The sequence below is a fragment of the Vidua chalybeata genome, chromosome 33, assembly GCF_026979565.1.
Source record: "Vidua chalybeata isolate OUT-0048 chromosome 33, bVidCha1 merged haplotype, whole genome shotgun sequence".
Taxonomy (NCBI): domain Eukaryota; kingdom Metazoa; phylum Chordata; class Aves; order Passeriformes; family Viduidae; genus Vidua; species Vidua chalybeata.
Window position 1 is genome coordinate 1214032 of NC_071562.1, and position 17443 is coordinate 1231474.

At 48.9% G+C, this 17443-nt stretch overlaps 1 protein-coding gene across 3 annotated transcripts; it reads left to right on the plus strand.

Annotated features, from left to right (window-relative positions):
- Positions 1-2917: 2917 nt before the first annotated feature.
- PGLS (6-phosphogluconolactonase) lies at positions 2918-17214 on the plus strand. 3 transcript variants are annotated; one of them, XR_008435298.1, is made up of 6 exons: positions 2920-4204; positions 5607-5714; positions 7694-7795; positions 10915-11055; positions 14901-15482; positions 15527-17214. XR_008435298.1 is itself a non-coding variant. In XM_053968247.1 (5 exons), the coding sequence occupies exons 1-5, from the start codon at positions 3935-3937 to the stop codon at positions 15078-15080; spliced, it is 801 nt and encodes a 266-aa protein (XP_053824222.1). In that variant the 5' UTR covers positions 2920-3934; the 3' UTR covers positions 15081-17214. The 3 variants fall into 3 exon arrangements, 2 of the variants coding, with proteins under 2 accessions (XP_053824223.1, XP_053824222.1); XM_053968247.1 differs by having other exon boundaries at positions 14901-17214; XM_053968248.1 differs by lacking the exon at positions 5607-5714 and having other exon boundaries at positions 2918-4204; positions 14901-17214.
- The last annotated feature ends 229 nt before the right edge of the window (positions 17215-17443 follow it).

Here is a 17443-nt window from a genome sequence, read left to right on the forward strand (position 1 = left end):
AGAGATCCCGATTTGGGGGGTCCCGATTTTGGGGGGGGGGTCCCCATACCTGGAGAGGTCCCGATTTGGGGGGTCCCGATTTGGGGGGTCCCGATTTTGGGGGGTCCCCATACCTGGAGAGATCCCGATTTGGGAGGTCCCGATTTTGGGGGAGGTCCCGATTTTGGGGGGGGTCCCGATTTTGGGGGAGGTCCCGATTTTGGGGGGTCCCGATTTTGGGGGGGGGTCCCCAAGCCTGGAGGGTTCCCGTGCCCTCCTCCCCCCGCTAGGGGGCGCCAACAGCGCACGGCCCCATTAACTCCACCCTACATTTGCATAACCCCGCCCCGTATCAACTCCTAGCCCCGCCCTCTTCCCCCTGTCCTTCGCCTCACCCAATCAGCTGCCGCCAGCGGCGCTGCCAACCAATAGAAATGCGCCGTTAATCCAAACCACGCCCCTTTTTTTCCCCCCAAAATCCCATTTTTTCCCCAAATTCCCTAGTTTTTTCCCCAAAATCCCGGTTTTTTTTTCCCCAAATCCCCGTTTTTTCCCCCCAAAATCCCAGGTTTTTTCCCCAAATCCCCGTTTTTTCCCCCTAAAATCCCATTTTCCCCCCAAAATCCTGGATTTTTTTCCCCAAATTCCCATTTTTTCCCCAAAATCCCATTTTTCCCCCCAAATCCCCATTTTTTCCCCCAAAATTCCCCATTTCTCCCCAAATTCCCAATGTTTTTTCCCAAATTCCCGGTTTTTCTCCCCAATTCCCGTTTGTTCCCCCCGCAGGCGTGGAGGGCCGGGCGGGCACGGGGCCGTGCCAGGGATGGGATTGGATCTAAGAACCCCCAAAATCCCCATTTTTACCCCCAAAATCCCCATTTTTACCCCCAAAATAACAGTTGATGAGGGTGTGGCTTAATGGGGTGTGGTCAAAAGGGGGCGTGGCCTATGAGAATGGGGGCTAAATGGGTGGGGTTTAAAGGGGTGGGGTTTGATACGGGTGTGGCTTAATGGGGCGTGGCCAAAAGGGGCGTGACCTGTGAGGAGAATTGGGGCTAAAAGGGTGGGGTTTGCAGGGGTGTTGCTTAACGGGGCGTGGCCAAAAGGGGCGTGACCTGTGAGGATAAAGGGGGCTAAAGGGGTGGGGCTTGCAGGGGTGTTGCTAAACGGGGCGTGGCCAAAAGGGGCGTGACCTGTGAGGAGAATGGGGGCTAAAGGGGTGGGGCTTGCAGGGGTGTTGCTAAACAGGGCGTGGCCCAAAGGGGCGTGACCTGTGAGGAGAATGGGGGCTAAAGGGGTGGGGTTTAAAGGGGTGGGGTTTGATGAGGCTGTGGCTTAACGGGGTGGGGTCAAAAGGGGGCGTGGCTTATGAGAATGGGGGCTAAAGGGGTGGGGTTTAAAGGGGTGGGGTTTGATATGGGTGTGGCCTAATGGGGCGTGGCCAAAAGGGGCGTGACCTGTGAGGAGAATGGGGGCTAAAGGGGTGGGGTTTGATGAGGGTGTGGCTTAACGGGGTGCGGTAAAAAGGGGGCGTGGCCTATGAGAATGGGGGCTAAAGGGGTGTGGTTTGATGAGGGTGTGGCTTAACAGGGTGGGGTCAAAAGGGGGCGTGGCCTGTGAGGAGAATGGGGGCTAAAGGGGTGGGGCTTGCAGGGGTGTTGCTTAACGGGGCGTGGCCCAAAGGGGCGTGACCTGTGAGGAGAATGGGGGCTAAAGGGGTGGGGTTTAAAGGGGTGGGGGGCTAAAGGGGTGGGGTTTGATGAGGGTGTGGCTTAACGGGGTGCAGTCAAAAGGGGCGTGACCTATGAGAATGGGGGCTAAAGGGGTGGGGTTTGATGAGGGTGTGGTTTAACGGGGTGGGGTCAAAAGGGGGCGTGACCTGTGAGAATGGGGGCTAAAGGGGTGGGGTTTAAAGGGGTGGGGTTTGATATGGGTGTGGCCTAATGGGGCGTGGCCAAAAGGGGCGTGACCTGTGAGGAGAATGGGGGCTAAAGGGTGGGGCTTGCAGGGGTGTTGCTTAACGGGGCGTGGCCCCAAAGGGGCGTGGCCTAAGCGGGTTATTCCCCCGCCCCAGGCACCTTCAAGCTGCAGAAGACGCGGCTGCGGAAGGAGGGCTGGGACCCCCGGCTGGTCCCCGACCCCCTCTTCGTGCTGGACCCCCAGCGCGGGCGCTACGTCCCCCTGGACGCGGAGAGGCACGCCAGGCTCTGCTCCGGGAAATCCGGCTTCTGAGGAACCCCAAAATCCCCAAATTCCCGCTGGAAAAATTCCCTGGGATCCCAAAATCCCGAAATTCCCATGAAAAAATCACCCTGGGATCCGGAAATCCCGAAATTCCCACGGAAGGGGAGATGCACGCCAGGCTCTGCTCCGGGAAATCCGGGTTCTGAGGAACCCCAAAATCCCCAAATTCCCGCTGGAAAAATCACCCTGGGATCCCAAAATCCCGAAATTCCCACTGGACGCGGAGATGCACGCCAGGCTCTGCTCCGGGAAATCCGACTTCTGAGGAACCCCAAAATCCCAAAATTCCGGCTGGAAATCCGCCCTGGGATCCCAAAATCCCGAAATTCCCAAGGAAAAATCACCCTGGGATCCGGAAATCCCGAAATTCCCACGGAAGGGGAGATGCACGCCAGGCTCTGCTCCGGGAAATCCGGCTTCTGAGGAACCCCAAAATCCCCAAATTCCCGCTGGAAAAATTCCCTGGGATCCCAAAATCCTGAAATTCCCAAGGAAAAATCACCCTGGGATCCCGGAAATCCCGAAATTCCCACTGAAGGGGAGATGCACGCCAGGCTCTGCTCCGGGAAATCCGGGTTCTGAGGAACCCAAAAATCCCAAAATTCCCACTGGAAAAATTCCCTGGGATCCTGAAAATCCCGAAATTCCCATGAAAAAATCACCCTGGGATCCCAAAAATCCCAAAATTCCCACTGAAGGGGAGATGCACGCCAGGCTCTGCTCCGGGAAATCCGGGTTCTGAGGAACCCCAAAATCCCAAAATTCCCGCTGGAAAAATTCCCTGGGATCCCGAAAAAACTGAAATTCCCATGGGAAAACCTCCCGGGGATCTCAAAAAACGAAAATTCCCATGGGAAAACCTCGCTGGGATCCCAAAAATCCTGAAATTCCTGCTGGAAAACCTCGCTGGGATCCCGAAAACCCGAAATTCCCATGGATAAACCTCCCTGGGATCCCAAAAATCCCAAAATTCCCATGGAAAAACCTCCCGGGGATCCCAAAAACTCAAAAATCCTGTTGGGAACCCCCCTGGATTTCCTGGAAAACGGCAGAAATTCCTTGAAAACAGCAGGAATTCCCAGGGAAATTGTGGGATTTCCTGGGAAATCGCAGAATTCCTGGGGAAAACGGTGGGACTTGGAAGAAAAAAAGCAGGATTTGAATGTGGAGCAGCGGCGTTCCCAAGGATCCAGGAATTCCCAGCAGAATTCCGGGAAAATCCGGACTTTTTGCAGAGGGGAAACGGCGGAATTCCAAGGACTGGCCGAGAGTCGCCCTCAGCGGCGCTAATTAACTCCGACAGCGCTAATTAACGACTAATTCGTGCCTAATGAACCCCCCGGGGACGCCTTTGTGCCGATTGCAATGAACCCCTTCGGGCCCTTTTGAACCCCATTTGCCGCGTTTCGCTTGTGCCTGACCGCGAGGCCATTAAAAAGCAGCGGCTGTGCTGCGGGGGCGAGCGGGGCTTTGCGCGGCTGTGGAGGGGGAGAAGGGCAGCGAGGGCAGCGAGGGCAGCGAGGGCGGCCGCGCTCCTCCGGGCAGCGCCGCCACGCAAGGCCCAGGCTTCGCTAGGCCGCGCTAGGCCGCGCGTTGCTAAGCAACGCGTCGCGCTCTGACGCGGCTTCCGTTAACGGCCCAGCGGTCGCTTAGCGACGCGTGACGTCACTTCCTCCTCCTCCTTCGCTCTCCCCTCAGCGGCGGCGCCATCATGGCGGCCGTGTCGGTGTTCCCGTCCCCGCGCGAGCTCGGCGCGGCCCTGGCGCGCTCGGTGGTGGAGGCGGCGGCCGAGGCGGTGGCGAGCGGCGGCCGCTTCACGCTGGGGCTGTCCGGGGGCTCGCTGGTGCCGCTGCTGGCGCGGGAGCTGCCGCCCGCCCTCAGCGCGGCTCCCGGCGCCGACCCCTCGCGCTGGCTCGTGGCGTTCTGCGACGAGCGCCTGGTGCCGCCCGAGCACCCCGAGAGCACCGGCGGCGCCTACCGGGTGAGCGGGGCCCGCGCGGGCAGCGGGGCTGGCCCGGCTCCTCCCACTTCGGCCCGGTTCTCCCCCGGTTCTTCCCAGTTCGGCCCGGTTCATCCCCGGTTCCTCCCAGTTCGGCCCAGGTCCCTCCCAGTTCGGCCCGGTTCTCCCCCGGTTCCTCCCAGTTCGGCCCAGTTCATCCCCGGTTCCTCCCAGTTCGGCCCAGTTCATCCCCGGTTCCTCCCAGTTTAGCCCAGTTCATCCCCGGTTCCTCCCAGTTTAGCCCAGTTCATCCCCGGTTCCTCCCAGTTTGGCCCAGTTCTTCCCAGTTTAGCCCAGTTCAGCCCAGTTCCCCCCCAGTTCCTCCCAGTTCGGCCCGGTTCTCCCCCAGCTCCTCCCAGTTTAGCCCAGTTCCTCCCCAGCTCCTCCCAGTTTAGCCCAGTTCATCCCCGGTTCCTCCCAGTTTAGCCCAGTTCATCCCCGGTTCCTCCCAGTTCGGCCCAGATCCCTCCCAGTTCCTCCCAGTTTGGCCCAGTTCATCCCCGGTTCCTCCCAGTTCGGCCCAGTTCCCCCCAGTTCCTCCCAGTTTAGCCCAGTTCATCCCCGGTTCCTCCCAGTTTAGCCCAGTTCCCCCCCAGCTCCTCCCAGTTTAGCCCAGTTCATCCCCGGTTCCTCCCAGTTTGGCCCAGATCCCTTCCAGTTCCTCCCAGTTTGGCCCGGTTCTCCCCCGGTTCCTCCCAGTTCGGCCCAGTTCTCCCCAGTTCCCTCCCAGTTCATCCCCAGCTCCTCCCAGTTCAGCCCGATTCCCCCCCAGTTCCTCCCAGTTCGGCCCAGTTCCCCCCCAGCTCCTCCCAGTTCGGCCCGGTTCCTCCCAGTTTGGCCCAGTTCTCCCCCAGTTCCCCCCTCAGTTCTCCCCATTTCCCTTCCAGTCTCTCCTGACTCCCCTCAGGCCCTCCCAGTCCATCCCAGTGCTCCCAGTTTGGCCCAGTCTCTCCCAGTTTGGCCCAGTCTCTCCCAGTTCGGCCCGGTTCCCCCCCAGTTCCTCCCAGTTCTCCCCCAGTTCCCCCCCTCAGTTCCCCCCATTTTCCTCCCAGTCTCTCCTGGTTTCCCTCAGCTTCTCCCAGTGCTCCCAGTTTGGCCCAGTTTGGCCCAGTAAGCCTGGCCTGCTCTCTCCCAGTCCCTGTTCCCATTCCCCCTTCCCAGTGCTCCCAGTTCCTCCCAGTCCCTGGCCCAGTCCCAGTTCCCTCCCAGTGCTCCCAGTAACAGTTTAACCCTTTCCCAGTCCCAGCTGCTGGCCCAGTTTGCCCCCAGTTCCCTCCCAGTGCTCCCAGTATGACTCTGTATCCCATTCCCAGTCCCAGCTGCTGGCCCAGTTTGCCCCCAGTTCCCTCCCAGTGCTCCCAGTAACAGTTTAACCCTTTCCCAGTCCCAGCTGCTGGCCCAGTTTGCCCCCCCCGGCCCCCAGGTGCTCTGGGTCACCCCCGGGCTGGGCCCGGCCGAGGCCGCCCGGGACTACGAGGAGCAGCTGAGGAGGGTACGGGGAACTGGGAGCACTGGGAGGGACTGGGAATGGACTGGGAGCACTGGGAATGGAACTGGGAGCACTGGGAGGGACTGGGAATGGACTGGGAGCACTGGGAATGGGACTGGGAATGGACTGGGAGCACTGGGAGGGACTGGGAATGGACTGGGAGCACTGGGAATGGGACTGGGAGCACTGGGAATGGGACTGGGGGAACTGGGAATGGGAACTTGGAATGGGACTGGGCGAACTGGGAGCACTGGGAGCACTGGGAATGGGACTGGGAGCACTGGGAGGGACTGGGAGTACTGGGAATGGGACTGGGAATGGGACTGGGAGCACTGGGAATGGGAACTGGGAATGGGACTGGGAGCACTGGGAGGGACTGGGGGAACTGGGAATGGGAACTTGGAATGGGACTGGGGGAACTGGGAGCACTGGGAGCACTGGGAATGGGACTGGGAGCACTGGGAATGGGACTGGGGGAACTGGGAGGGACTGGGAGCACTGGGAATGGGACTGGGGGAACTGGGAGGGACTGGGAGCACTGGGAATGGGACTGGGGGAACTGGGAGGGACTGGGAGCACTGGGAATGGGGATTGGGGGAACTGGGAACAGTGGGGGGAACTGGTCCACAGTGATCAGTATTGATCCAAACTGGTCTGAACTGGTCCATAGTGATCAGTATTGATCCAAACTGGTCTGAACTGGTCCACAGTGATCAGTATTGATCCAAACTGGTCTGAACTGGTCCATAGTGATCAGTATTGATCCAAACTGGTCTGAACTGGTCCACAGTGATCAGTATTGATCCAAACTGGTCTGAACTGGTCCATAGTGATCAGTATTGATCCAAACTGGTCTGAACTGGTCCACAGTGATCAGTATTGATCCAAACTGGTCTGAACTGGTCCATAGTGATCAGTATTGATCCAAACTGGTCTGAACTGGTCCATAGTGATCAGTATTGATCCAAACTGGTCTGAACTGGTCCATATTGATCAGTATTGATCCAAACTGGTCTGAACTGGTCCATATTGATCAGTATTGATCCAAACTGGTCTGAACTGGTCCATATTGATCAGTATTGATCCAAACTGGTCTGAACTGGTCCATAGTGATCAGTATTGATCCAAACTGGTCTGAACTGGTTCATATTGATCATTATCGATCCAAAGTGGTCTGAACGGGCCCGTATTGATCAGTATTGATCCATACTGGTCTATAGTGATCAGTATTGATCCAAACTGGTCCGTACTGATCAGTATTGGTCCATATTGGTCTGAACTGGTCCATATTGATCAGTATTGATCCAAACTGGTCCATAGTGATCAGTATTGATCCAAACTGGTCTGAACTGGCTCATATTGATCAGTATTGGTCCATATTGGTCTGAACTGGTCCACAGTGATCAGTATTGATCCAAACTGGTCCAAACTGGTCCCTAGTGATCAGTATTGATCCAAACTGGTCTGAACTGGTTCATATTGATCAGTATTGGTCCATATTGGTCTGAACTGATTCATATTGATCATTATCGATCCAAAGTGGTCTGAACGGGCCCGTATTGATCAGTATTGATCCATACTGGTCTATAGTGATCAGTATTGATCCAAACTGGTCCGTACTGATCAGTATTGGTCCATATTGGTCTGAACTGGTCCATATTGATCAGTATTGATCCAAACTGGTCCATAGTGATCAGTATTGATCCAAACTGATCTGAACTGGTCCGTATTGATCAGTATTGACCCAAACTGGTCCATACTGGTCCCAACTGGTCTGAACTGGTTCATAGTGATCAGTATTGATCCAAACTGGTCCGTACTGATCAGTATTGGTCCATATTGGTGTGAACTGGTCCGTATTGATCAGTATTGATCCAAACTGGTCCGTACCGGTCCCAACTGGTCTGAACTGGTCCATAGTGATCAGTATTGACCCAAACTGGTCCGTACTGGTCCCAACTGGTCTGAACTGGTGCCGGCAGGCGTTCCCGGGCGAGGCCACGCCCCAGTTTGACCTGCTGCTGCTGGGGGTGGGGCCGGACGGCCACACCTGCTCGCTGTTCCCGGGCCACGCCCTGCTCCAGGTAAGGGCGGAGCCCTCACCGCTCGGGCCATGGCGCCGTCCTCCTGCTCTGCCCTCAGATCCCCCAATTTCCCAGGTTTTCCCCATGTCTCCTGTTACTTTCCCATTGTTTTCCCCATTTCCCCATTATTTCTCCCATTTCCCCATTATTTTCCCCATTTTTCCTGTTATTTCCCGTTTATTTTTCCCGTTTTTCCCATTATTTCCCCCATTTTTCCATTATTTTCCACATTTCCCCATTATTTTCCCCATTTTTCCTGTTATTTCCCGTTTATTTTTCCCATTTTTCCCGTTATTTCCCCCATTTTTCCCATTATTTTCCCCATTTCCCCATTATTTCTCCCATTTCCCCATTATTTTCCCCATTTTTCCTGTTATTTCCCGTTTATTTTTCCCATTTCCCCATTATTTCCCCCATTTTTCCATTATTTTCCCCATTTCCCCATTGTTTTTCCCATTTCCCGATGATTTTCCCCATTTTCCCTGTTATTTCCCATTTATTTTTCCCATTTTTCCCATTATTTCCCCCATTTTTTCCATTATTTTCCCCATTTTCTGGTATTTCCTCCACTTTTCCTGTTACTTTCCCTTTATTTTTCCTATTTTCCCCCAATTTCCTATTATTTCCCCATTTCCCCATTATTTTTCCCATTTTTTCCCATTATTTCCCCCATTTTTTCTATTATTTTCCCCATTTCCCCATTATTTTTCCCATTTCCCCATTATTTTCCCCATTTTTCCTGTTATTTCCCGTTTATTTTTCCCATTTTTCCCGTTATTTCCCCCATTTTCCCATTATTTTCCCCATTTCCCCATTATTTCTCCCATTTCCCCATTATTTTCCCCATTTTTCCTGTTATTTCCCGTTTATTTTTCCCATTTCCCCATTATTTCCCCCATTTTTCCATTATTTTCCCCATTTCCCCATTGTTTTTCCCATTTCCCGATGATTTTCCCCATTTTCCCTGTTATTTCCCATTTATTTTTCCCATTTTTTCCCATTATTTCCCCCATTTTTTCCATTATTTTCCCCATTTTCTGGTATTTCCTCCACTTTTCCTGTTACTTTCCCTTTATTTTTCCTATTTCCCCCCATTTCCTATTATTTCCCCCATTTCCCCCATTATTTCCCCCATTTTTCCCATTATTTCCCCCATTTTTTTCCATTATTTTCCCCATTTCCCCATTATTTCTCCCATTTCCCCATTATTTTCCCCATTTTTCCCCATTTTTTCCCATTATTTGCCCCATTATTTCCCCATTTTCCCATTATTTCCCCCATTTTCCCATTATTTTCCCAATTTTTCCCATTATTTCCCCATTTTCCCATTGTTTCCCCGTTTTCCCATTATTTCCCCCATTTTTTCCTGTTATTTCCCCCATTTTTTTCCCCATTTCCCCCCATTATTTCCCCAGTTTTTGCCCCATTTTTTCCCATTTTTCATGTTATTTTTCCCATTTTTTGCCCCATTTTCCCCATATTTTCTCGTTATTTCCCCCATTTTTTCCAGCTATTTCCCCCATTTTTTCCTGTTATTTTCCCCATTTTTTTCCCGTTATTTTTCCCATTTTTTGCCCCATTTTCCCCATTTTTTTCTGTTATTTTTCCCATTTCCCCCCCATTTTTGCCCTATTTCCCCCATTTTTTCTGTTATTTTTCCCATTTTTTGCCCCATTTTCCCTATTTTTTCTGTTATTTCCCCCATTTTTTGCCCCATTTTTTTCTGTTATTTCCCCCATTTTTTGTCCCATTTTCCTCATTTTTTCTGTTATTTTTCCCATTTTCCCCCCCATTTTTTTGCTCAATTTTCCCCATTTTTCCCGTTTTTTTCCCCATTTTTTGCCCTATTTTCCCCCATTTTTTCCCCTTATTTCCCCCATTTTTTGCCCCATTTCCCCCATTTTTCCCGGGTTTTTTTCCATTTTTTCCTGTTATTTTTCCCATTTTTTGCCCCATTTTCTCCATATTTTTTCGTTATTTCCCCCATTTTTTTCCAGTTATTTTCCCCCATTTTTCCCGGTATTTCCCCCATTTTTTGCCCATTTCCCCCATTTTTTTCCCGTTATTTCCCCCATTTTTTGCCCCATTTCCCCCATTTTTTCCTGTTATTTTCCCCATTTTTCCCCTCATTTTTCCCTGTTATTTTCCCCATTTTTTGCCCTATTTCCCCCCATTTTTCCCTGTTATTTTCCCCATTTTTTGCCCTATTTCCCCCCATTTTTCCCTGTTATTTTCCCCATTTTTTGCCCTATTTCCCCCCTTTTTTCCCTGTTATTTTCCCCATTTTTTGCCCTATTTCCCCCCATGTTTCCCTGTTATTTTCCCCATTTTTTGCCCTATTTCCCCCCATTTTCCCTGTTATTTTCCCCATTTTTTGCCCCATTTTCCCCATTTTTCCCTGTTATTTTCCCCATTTTTGCCCCATTTTTGCCCCCATTTTTCCCTGTTATGTTCCCCATTTTTTGCCCCATTTCCCCCTGTTTTTTTCCCATTATTTTTCCCATTTTTGCCCCATTTTCCCCCATTTTCCCGTTATTTCCCCCATTTTTTGTCCCATTTTCCCCCATGTTTTTCCCGATATTTCCCCCATTTTTCCCTGTTATTTTCCCCATTTTTTTCACATTATTTCCCCCATTTTTTGCCCATTTCCCCCATTTTTTCCTGTTATTTCCCCCATTTTTTGCCCTATTTCCCCCCATTTTTCCCTGTTATTTCCCCCATTTTTTGCCCATTTCCCCCATTTTTTCCTGTTATTTCCCCCATTTTTTGCCCTATTTTCGCCCATTTTTCCCTGTTGTTTTCCCCATTTTTTGCCCCATTTTCCCCCATTTTTTCCTGTTATTTTTCCCATTTTCCCCCCATTTTTTGCCCCATTTCCCCCATTTTTTCCTGTTATTTTTCCCATTTCCCCCCCATTTTTCCCGTTATTTTCCCATTTTTTCCCCCATTTTTTCCTGTTATTTTTCCCATTTTTCCCCCATTTTTCCCGTTATTTTCCCCATTTTTTGCCCCATTTTTCCCGTTTTTCCCCCATTTTCCCCCCATGTTTTTCCCCCGTGATTCCCCCCGTGTTTCCCCGGGATTTTTCCCGATTTCCCGTGGTTTTGCCCCGTTTCCAGGAGCAGCATTCCCTGGTTTCTTTCCTGCTGGACTCTCCCAAGGCCCCTCCCCAGCGGGTGACGATGACGCTGCCGCTGCTCAACGCGGCCAAGGCCCTGCTGCTCGTGGCCACCGGCGCCGCCAAGGCCCCCGTCATCAAGGTTTGGGGCAAAATCCTGGGATTTTGGGTCCAATCCCCCATTGCTGGGTGAAATCCCCAATTTTTGGCATGAAATCCCCAATTTTTGGGGTGAAATCCCCAATTTTTGGGGTTAAATTCTGGTTTTTTTGGGTGAAATCCTGGGTTTTTTCGAGTTATTTCTGGGGATTTTGGGCTGGGATTTGGGGATGATGGGGTTAATTCTCAGGATTTTGGGGTTAAATTCAGGATTTTTGGGGCTAATTCCCAGATTTTTGGGGTTCAATCCTGGGATTTTTGGGGTCAATTCCCAGATTTTTGGGGTTCAATCCTGGGATTTTTGGGGTTAATTCCCAGATTTTTGGGGTCAATTCCCAGATTTTTGGGGTTAATTCCCAGATTTTTGGGGTTCATTCCCAGATTTTTGGGGTTCAATCCTGGGATTTTTGGGGTCAATTCCCAGATTTTTGGGGTTCAATCCTGGGATTTTTGGGGTTAATTCCCAGATTTTTGGGGTTAATTCCCAGATTTTTGGGGTTCATTCCCATTTCTCAGCGCGGCCAAGGCCCTGCTGCTCGTGGCCACCAGCGCCGCCAAGGCCCCGTCATCAAGGTTTGGGGCAAAATCCTGGGATTTTGGGTCCAGTCCCCCATTTCTGGGTGAAATCCCCAATTTTTGGCATGAAATCCCCAATTTTTGGGGTGAAATCCCCAATTTTTGGGGTTAAATTTTGGTTTTCTTGGGTGAAATCCTGGGTTTTTTCGAGTTATTTCTGGGGATTTTGGGCTGAGATTTGGGGATGATGGGGTTAATTCTCAGGATTTTGGGGTGAAATTCAGGATTTTTGGGGTTAAATTCAGGATTTTTGGGGTTAATTCCCAGATTTTTGGGGTTCAATCCTGGGATTTTTGGGGTTAATTCCCAGATTTTGGGGTTAAATTCAGGATTTTTGGTGTTAAATTCAGGATTTTTTGGGGTTAATTCCCAGATTTTTGGGGTTCAATCCTGGGATTTTTGGGGTTAATTCCCAGATTTTTGGGGCTCAAGCTGGGATTTTTGGGGTTAATTCCCAAATTTTTGGGATTAAATTCAGGATTTTTGGGGTTCAATCCTGGGATTTTTGGGGTTAATTCCCAGATTTTTGGGATTAAATTCAGGATTTTTGGGGTCAATTCCCAGATTTTTGGGGTTCATTCCCATTTCTCAGCGTGGCCAAGGCCCTGCTGCTCGTGGCCACCGGCGCCGCCAAGGCCCCGTCATCAAGGTTTGGGGCAAAATCCTGGGATTTTGGGTCCAGTCCCCAATTTCTGGGTGAAATCCCCAATTTTTGGGGTGAAATCCTGAATTTTTGGGGTTAAATTCTGGGTTTTTTTGGGTGAAATCCTGGTTTTTTTCGAGTTATTTCTGGGGATTTTGGGCTGAGATTTGGGGATGATGGGGTTAATGCTCAGGATTTTGGCGTGAAATTCAGGATTTTTGGGGTTAAATTCAGGATTTTTGGGGTTAATTCCCAGATTTTTGGGGTTAAATTCAGGATTTTTGGGGTTAATTCCCAGATTTTTGGGGTTCAATCCTGGGATTTTTGGGGTTAATTCCCAGATTTTGGGGTTAAATTCAGGATTTTTGGTGTTAAATTCAGGATTTTTTGGGGTTAATTCCCAGATTTTTGGGGCTCAAGCTGGGATTTTTGGGGTTAATTCCCAGATTTTTGGGATTAAATTCAGGATTTTTGGGGTTCAATTCAGGATTTTTGGGGTTAATTCCCAAATTTTTGGGATTAAATTCAGGATTTTTGGGGTTCAATCCTGGGATTTTTGGGGTTAATTCCCAGATTTTTGGGATTAAATTCAGGATTTTTGGGGTTCAATCCTGGGATTTTTGGGGTTAATTCCCAGACTTTTGGGGTTCAACCTGGGATTTTTGGGGTTAATTCCCAGATTTTTGGGATTAAATTCAGGATTTTTGGGGTCAATTCCCAGATTTTTGGGGTTCATTCCCATTTCTCAGCGCGGCCAAGGCCCTGCTGCTCGTGGCCACCGGCGCCGCCAAGGCCCCGTCATCAAGGTTTGGGGCAAAATCCTGGGATTTTGGGTCCAGTCCCAGATTTTGGGGTGAAATCCCCAATTTTTGGGGTGAAATTCTGAATTTTTGGGGTTAAATTCTGGTTTTCTTGGGTGAAATCCTGGGTTTTTTCGAGTTATTTCTGGGGATTTTGGGCTGAGATTTGGGGATTATTGGGTTAATTCTCAGGATTTTGGGGTGAAATTCAGGATTTTTGGGGTTAAATTCAGGATTTTTGGGGCTAATTCCCAGATTTTTGGGGTTCAATCCTGGGATTTTTGGGGTCAATTCCCAGATTTTTGGGGTTCAATCCTGGGATTTTTGGGGTTAATTCCCAGATTTTTGGGGTTAATTCCCAGATTTTTGGGGTTCATTCCCAGATTTTTGGGGTCAATTCCCAGATTTTTGGGGTTAATTCCCAGATTTTTGGGGTTCATTCCCAGATTTTTGGGGTTCATTCCCATTTCTCAGCGTGGCCAAGGCCCTGCTGCTCGTGGCCACCGGCGCCGCCAAGGCCCCGTCATCAAGGTTTGGGGCAAAATCCTGGGATTTTGGGTCCAGTCCCCCATTTCTGGGTGAAATCCCCAATTTTTGGGGTGAAATCCTGAATTTTTGGGGTTAAATTCTGGTTTTTTTGGGTGAAATCCTGGATTTTTTCGAGTTATTTCTGGGGATTTTGGGCTGGGATTTGGGGATGATGGGGTTAATTCTCAGGATTTTGGGGTTAATTCCCAGATTTTTGGGTTTCAATCCCAATTTTTGGGTTTCAATCCCAATTTTGGGTCTGAATCCCAATTTTTGGGTTTCAATCCCAGATTTTGGGTTTCAATCCCAATTTTGGGTCCAATCCCGGATTTTGGGTTTCAATCTCAATTTTTTGGGTTTCAATCTCAATTTTTTGGGTTTCAATCCCAGTTTTTGGGTTTCAATCCCAGTTTTTGGGTTTCAATCCCAGATTTTGGGGTTCCATTCCCAATTTTTGGGTTTCAATCCCAGATTTTGGGGTTCCATTCCCCATTTCTGGGTCTCAATCCCGGGTTTTGGGTTTCTATCCCAGATTTTGGGTTTCAATCCCAATTTTGGGTCCAATCCCGGATTTTGGGTTTCAATCTCAATTTTTTGGGTTTCAATCTCAATTTTTTGGGTTTCAATCCCAGTTTTTGGGTTTCAATCCCAGATTTTGGGGTTCCATTCCCCATTTTTGGGTCTCAATCCCGGGTTTTGGGTTTCAATCCCAGTTTTTGGGTTTCAATCCCAGATTTTGGGGTTCCATTCCCCATTTCTGGGTCCAATCCCGGGTTTTGGGTTTCAATCCCAATTTTTGGGTTTCAATCCCGGATTTTGGGGTTCCATTCCCCATTTTTGGGTTCCATTCCCAATTTTTGGGTTTCAATCCCAATTTTTGGGTTTCAATCCCAGATTTTGGGTTTCAATCCCAGATTTTGGGTCTCAATCCCAATTTTTGGGTTTCAATCCCAGATTTTGGGTCCAATCCCAATTTTTGGGTTCCATTCCCAATTTTTGGGTTCCATTCCCCATTTTTGGGTTTCAATCCCAGATTTTGGGTCTCAATCCCAATTTTTGGGTCTCAATCCCGGATTTTGGGTCCAATCCCGGGTTTTGGGTTTCAATCCCAATTTTTTGGGTTTCAATCCCAGATTTTGGGGTTCCATTCCCCATTTTTGGGTTTCAATCCCAGATTTTGGGGTTCCATTCCCCATTTTTGGGTCTCAATCCCAGATTTTGGGGTTCCATTCCCCATTTTTGGGTCTCAATCCCGGGTTTTGGGTTTTGGGTGTCCCGCAGCGCATTCTGGAGCCGCGCCCGGAGGCGTCGCCGTCGCTGCCGGCGGCGCGGCTGCGCCCGCGCTCGGGCCGGCTCCGCTGGCTCCTGGACCGGGAGGCGGCCAAGGAGCTGCAGAGCCCCGGGAGCAGCGGCCACGAGGACACGGAGGAATCCACGGAAAACCGGGAACAGCGGCCCTGACACGGAGAAATCCACGGAAAACCGGGAACAGCGGCTTTGAAACGGAGAATTCCACGGGAAAATGGGAAAAAATGTCTTTAAAATGGACAAATTCCATGGAAAAATGGGAAAAAATGTCTTTAAAATCGAGAAATTTCATGGAAAACCGGGAATAGCGGCCCTGACACAGAGAATTCCATGGAAAACCCGGAACAGCGGCTTTGAAACAGAGAAATCCACGGGAAAATGGGAAAAAATGTCTTTAAAATGGAGAAATTCCATGGAAAAATGGGAAAAAATGTCTTTAAAATCGAGAAATTTCATGGAAAACCGGGAATAGCGGCCCTGACACAGAGAATTCCATGGAAAACCCGGAACAGCGGCTTTGAAACGGAGAAATCCGTGGAAAAATGGGAGAAAAATGTCTTTAAAATTGAGAAATTCCATGGAAAAATGGGAAAAAAAAGTCTTTAAAATCGAGGAATTTTATGGAAAACCGGGAAAAACGGCCCTGACACAGAGAATTCCATGGAAAACCCGGAACAGCGGCTTTGAAACGGAGAAATCCGTGGAAAAATGGGAGAAAAATGTCTTTAAAATGGATAAATTCCATGGAAAAATGGGAAAAAAATGTCTTTAAAATTGAGAAATTTTATGGAAAACCGGGAATAGCGGCCCTGACACGGAGAATTCCATGGAAAAAGGGGAATAGCGGCTTTGAAACAGAGAATTCCATGGAAAACCCGGAACAGCGGCCCTGAAACGGAGAAATCTGTGGAAAAATGGGAAAAAATGTCTTTAAAATGGAGAAATTCCATGGAAAAATGGGAAAAAATGTCTTTAAAATTGAGAAATTTTATGGAAAACCGGGAATAGCGGCCCTGACACGGAGAAATCCATGGAAAACCCGGAACAGCGGCTTTGAAACGGAGAAATCTGTGGAAAAATGGGAGAAAAATGTCTTTAAAATGGAGAAATTCCATGGAAAACCGGGGAAAAAAATGTCTTTAAAATCGAGAAATACCATGGAAAAATGGGAGAAAAATGTCTTTAAAATCGAGAAATTCCATGAAAAACTGGGAAAAAAAATGTCTGATAAATTCCATGGAAAAATGGGAAAAAATGTCTTTAAAATCGAGAAATTCCATGGAAAACCCGGAACAGCAGCCTTGAAATGGGAATTCCATGGAAAACTGGGAAAAAATGTCTTTAAAATGGAGAAATACCATGGAAAAATGGGAGAAAAATGTCTTTAAAATTGAGAAATTCCATGGAAAAATGGGAGAAAAATGTCTTTAAAATGGAGAAATTCCATGGAAAAATGGGAATAGCGGCTTTGAAACGGGAATTCCATGGAAAACCTGGAACAGCGGCCCTGAAACGGAGAAATCCGTGGAAAAATGGGAAAAAAAATCTTTAGAATGGACAAATTCCATGGAAAAATGGGAAAAAATGTCTTTAAAATCAAGAAATTCCATGGAAAACCGGGAACAGTGGCCCTGACACAGAGAATTCCATGGAAAAACGGCCTTGAAATGGGGGAATTCCATGGAAAAATGGGAAAAAAATGTCTTTAAAATGGAGAAATTCCATGGAAAAATGGGAAAAAACGTCTTTTAAATGGATAAAATCCATGGAAAACCGGGAACAGCGGCCCTGACACGGAGAATTCCATGGAAAACCCGGAAAAAAATGTCTTTAAAATCAAGAAATTCCATAGAAAAATGGGAAAAAATGTCTTTAAAATCAAGAAATTCCATGGAAAACCGGGAACAGCGGCCCTGACACAGAGAATTCCATGGAAAACCAGGAAAAAAATGTCTTTAAAATCCAGAAATTCCATGGAAAAATGGGAAAAAAAATGTCTGTAAAATGGAGAAATTCCCTGGATTTTTTGGGATTCTGGACTGGATTTTTTGGGACCTGGAGCCGCTTTGGCTGAGCTGGAAATCCTCGAAATTCCGTGAAAAAAAAAAAAAAAAAAAAAAAAAAAATCAGAGAAATCAAAAATTTCTGGGATGGGGAGCGGGGCTGGGAATCCCAGCAGGAACTGGGATGGACTGGGAGAGGAAAATGGGCCAAAAAATCCGGATTTTGGCGTTTTGGGAGCTTTTATTTTGATTTTTTTTGGGGGAATAAACGGAGCTTTGGATGAGCTGGAAGTGGGGTGAGAATTCCTTGGATTTGGGGGGTTAAACTGGGATGGACTGGGATGAACTGGGATAAACTGGGATGAACTGGGATGAACTGGGAGGAACTGGGAGGGGTAAAAATGGGCTGAAAAAAGCAGATTTTGGGTCCGTTTGGAAGCAGAAATTGGAAATTTTTCCTTTTTTATCCATGGGAAAACTGGGAATTTGAACTGGGATGGACTGGGATAAACT

Coding starts and splice junctions, on each gene's coding strand:
- PGLS (XM_053968247.1), top strand. CDS start 3,935: ATGGCGGCCGTGTCGGTGTTCCCGTCCCCGCGCGAGCTCGGCGCGGCC. Junction 4,205..5,606: donor GCACCGGCGGCGCCTACCGG/GTGAGCGGGGCC, acceptor ACCCTTTCCCAG/TCCCAGCTGCTGGCCCAGTT. Junction 5,715..7,693: donor ACGAGGAGCAGCTGAGGAGG/GTACGGGGAACT, acceptor TGGTGCCGGCAG/GCGTTCCCGGGCGAGGCCAC.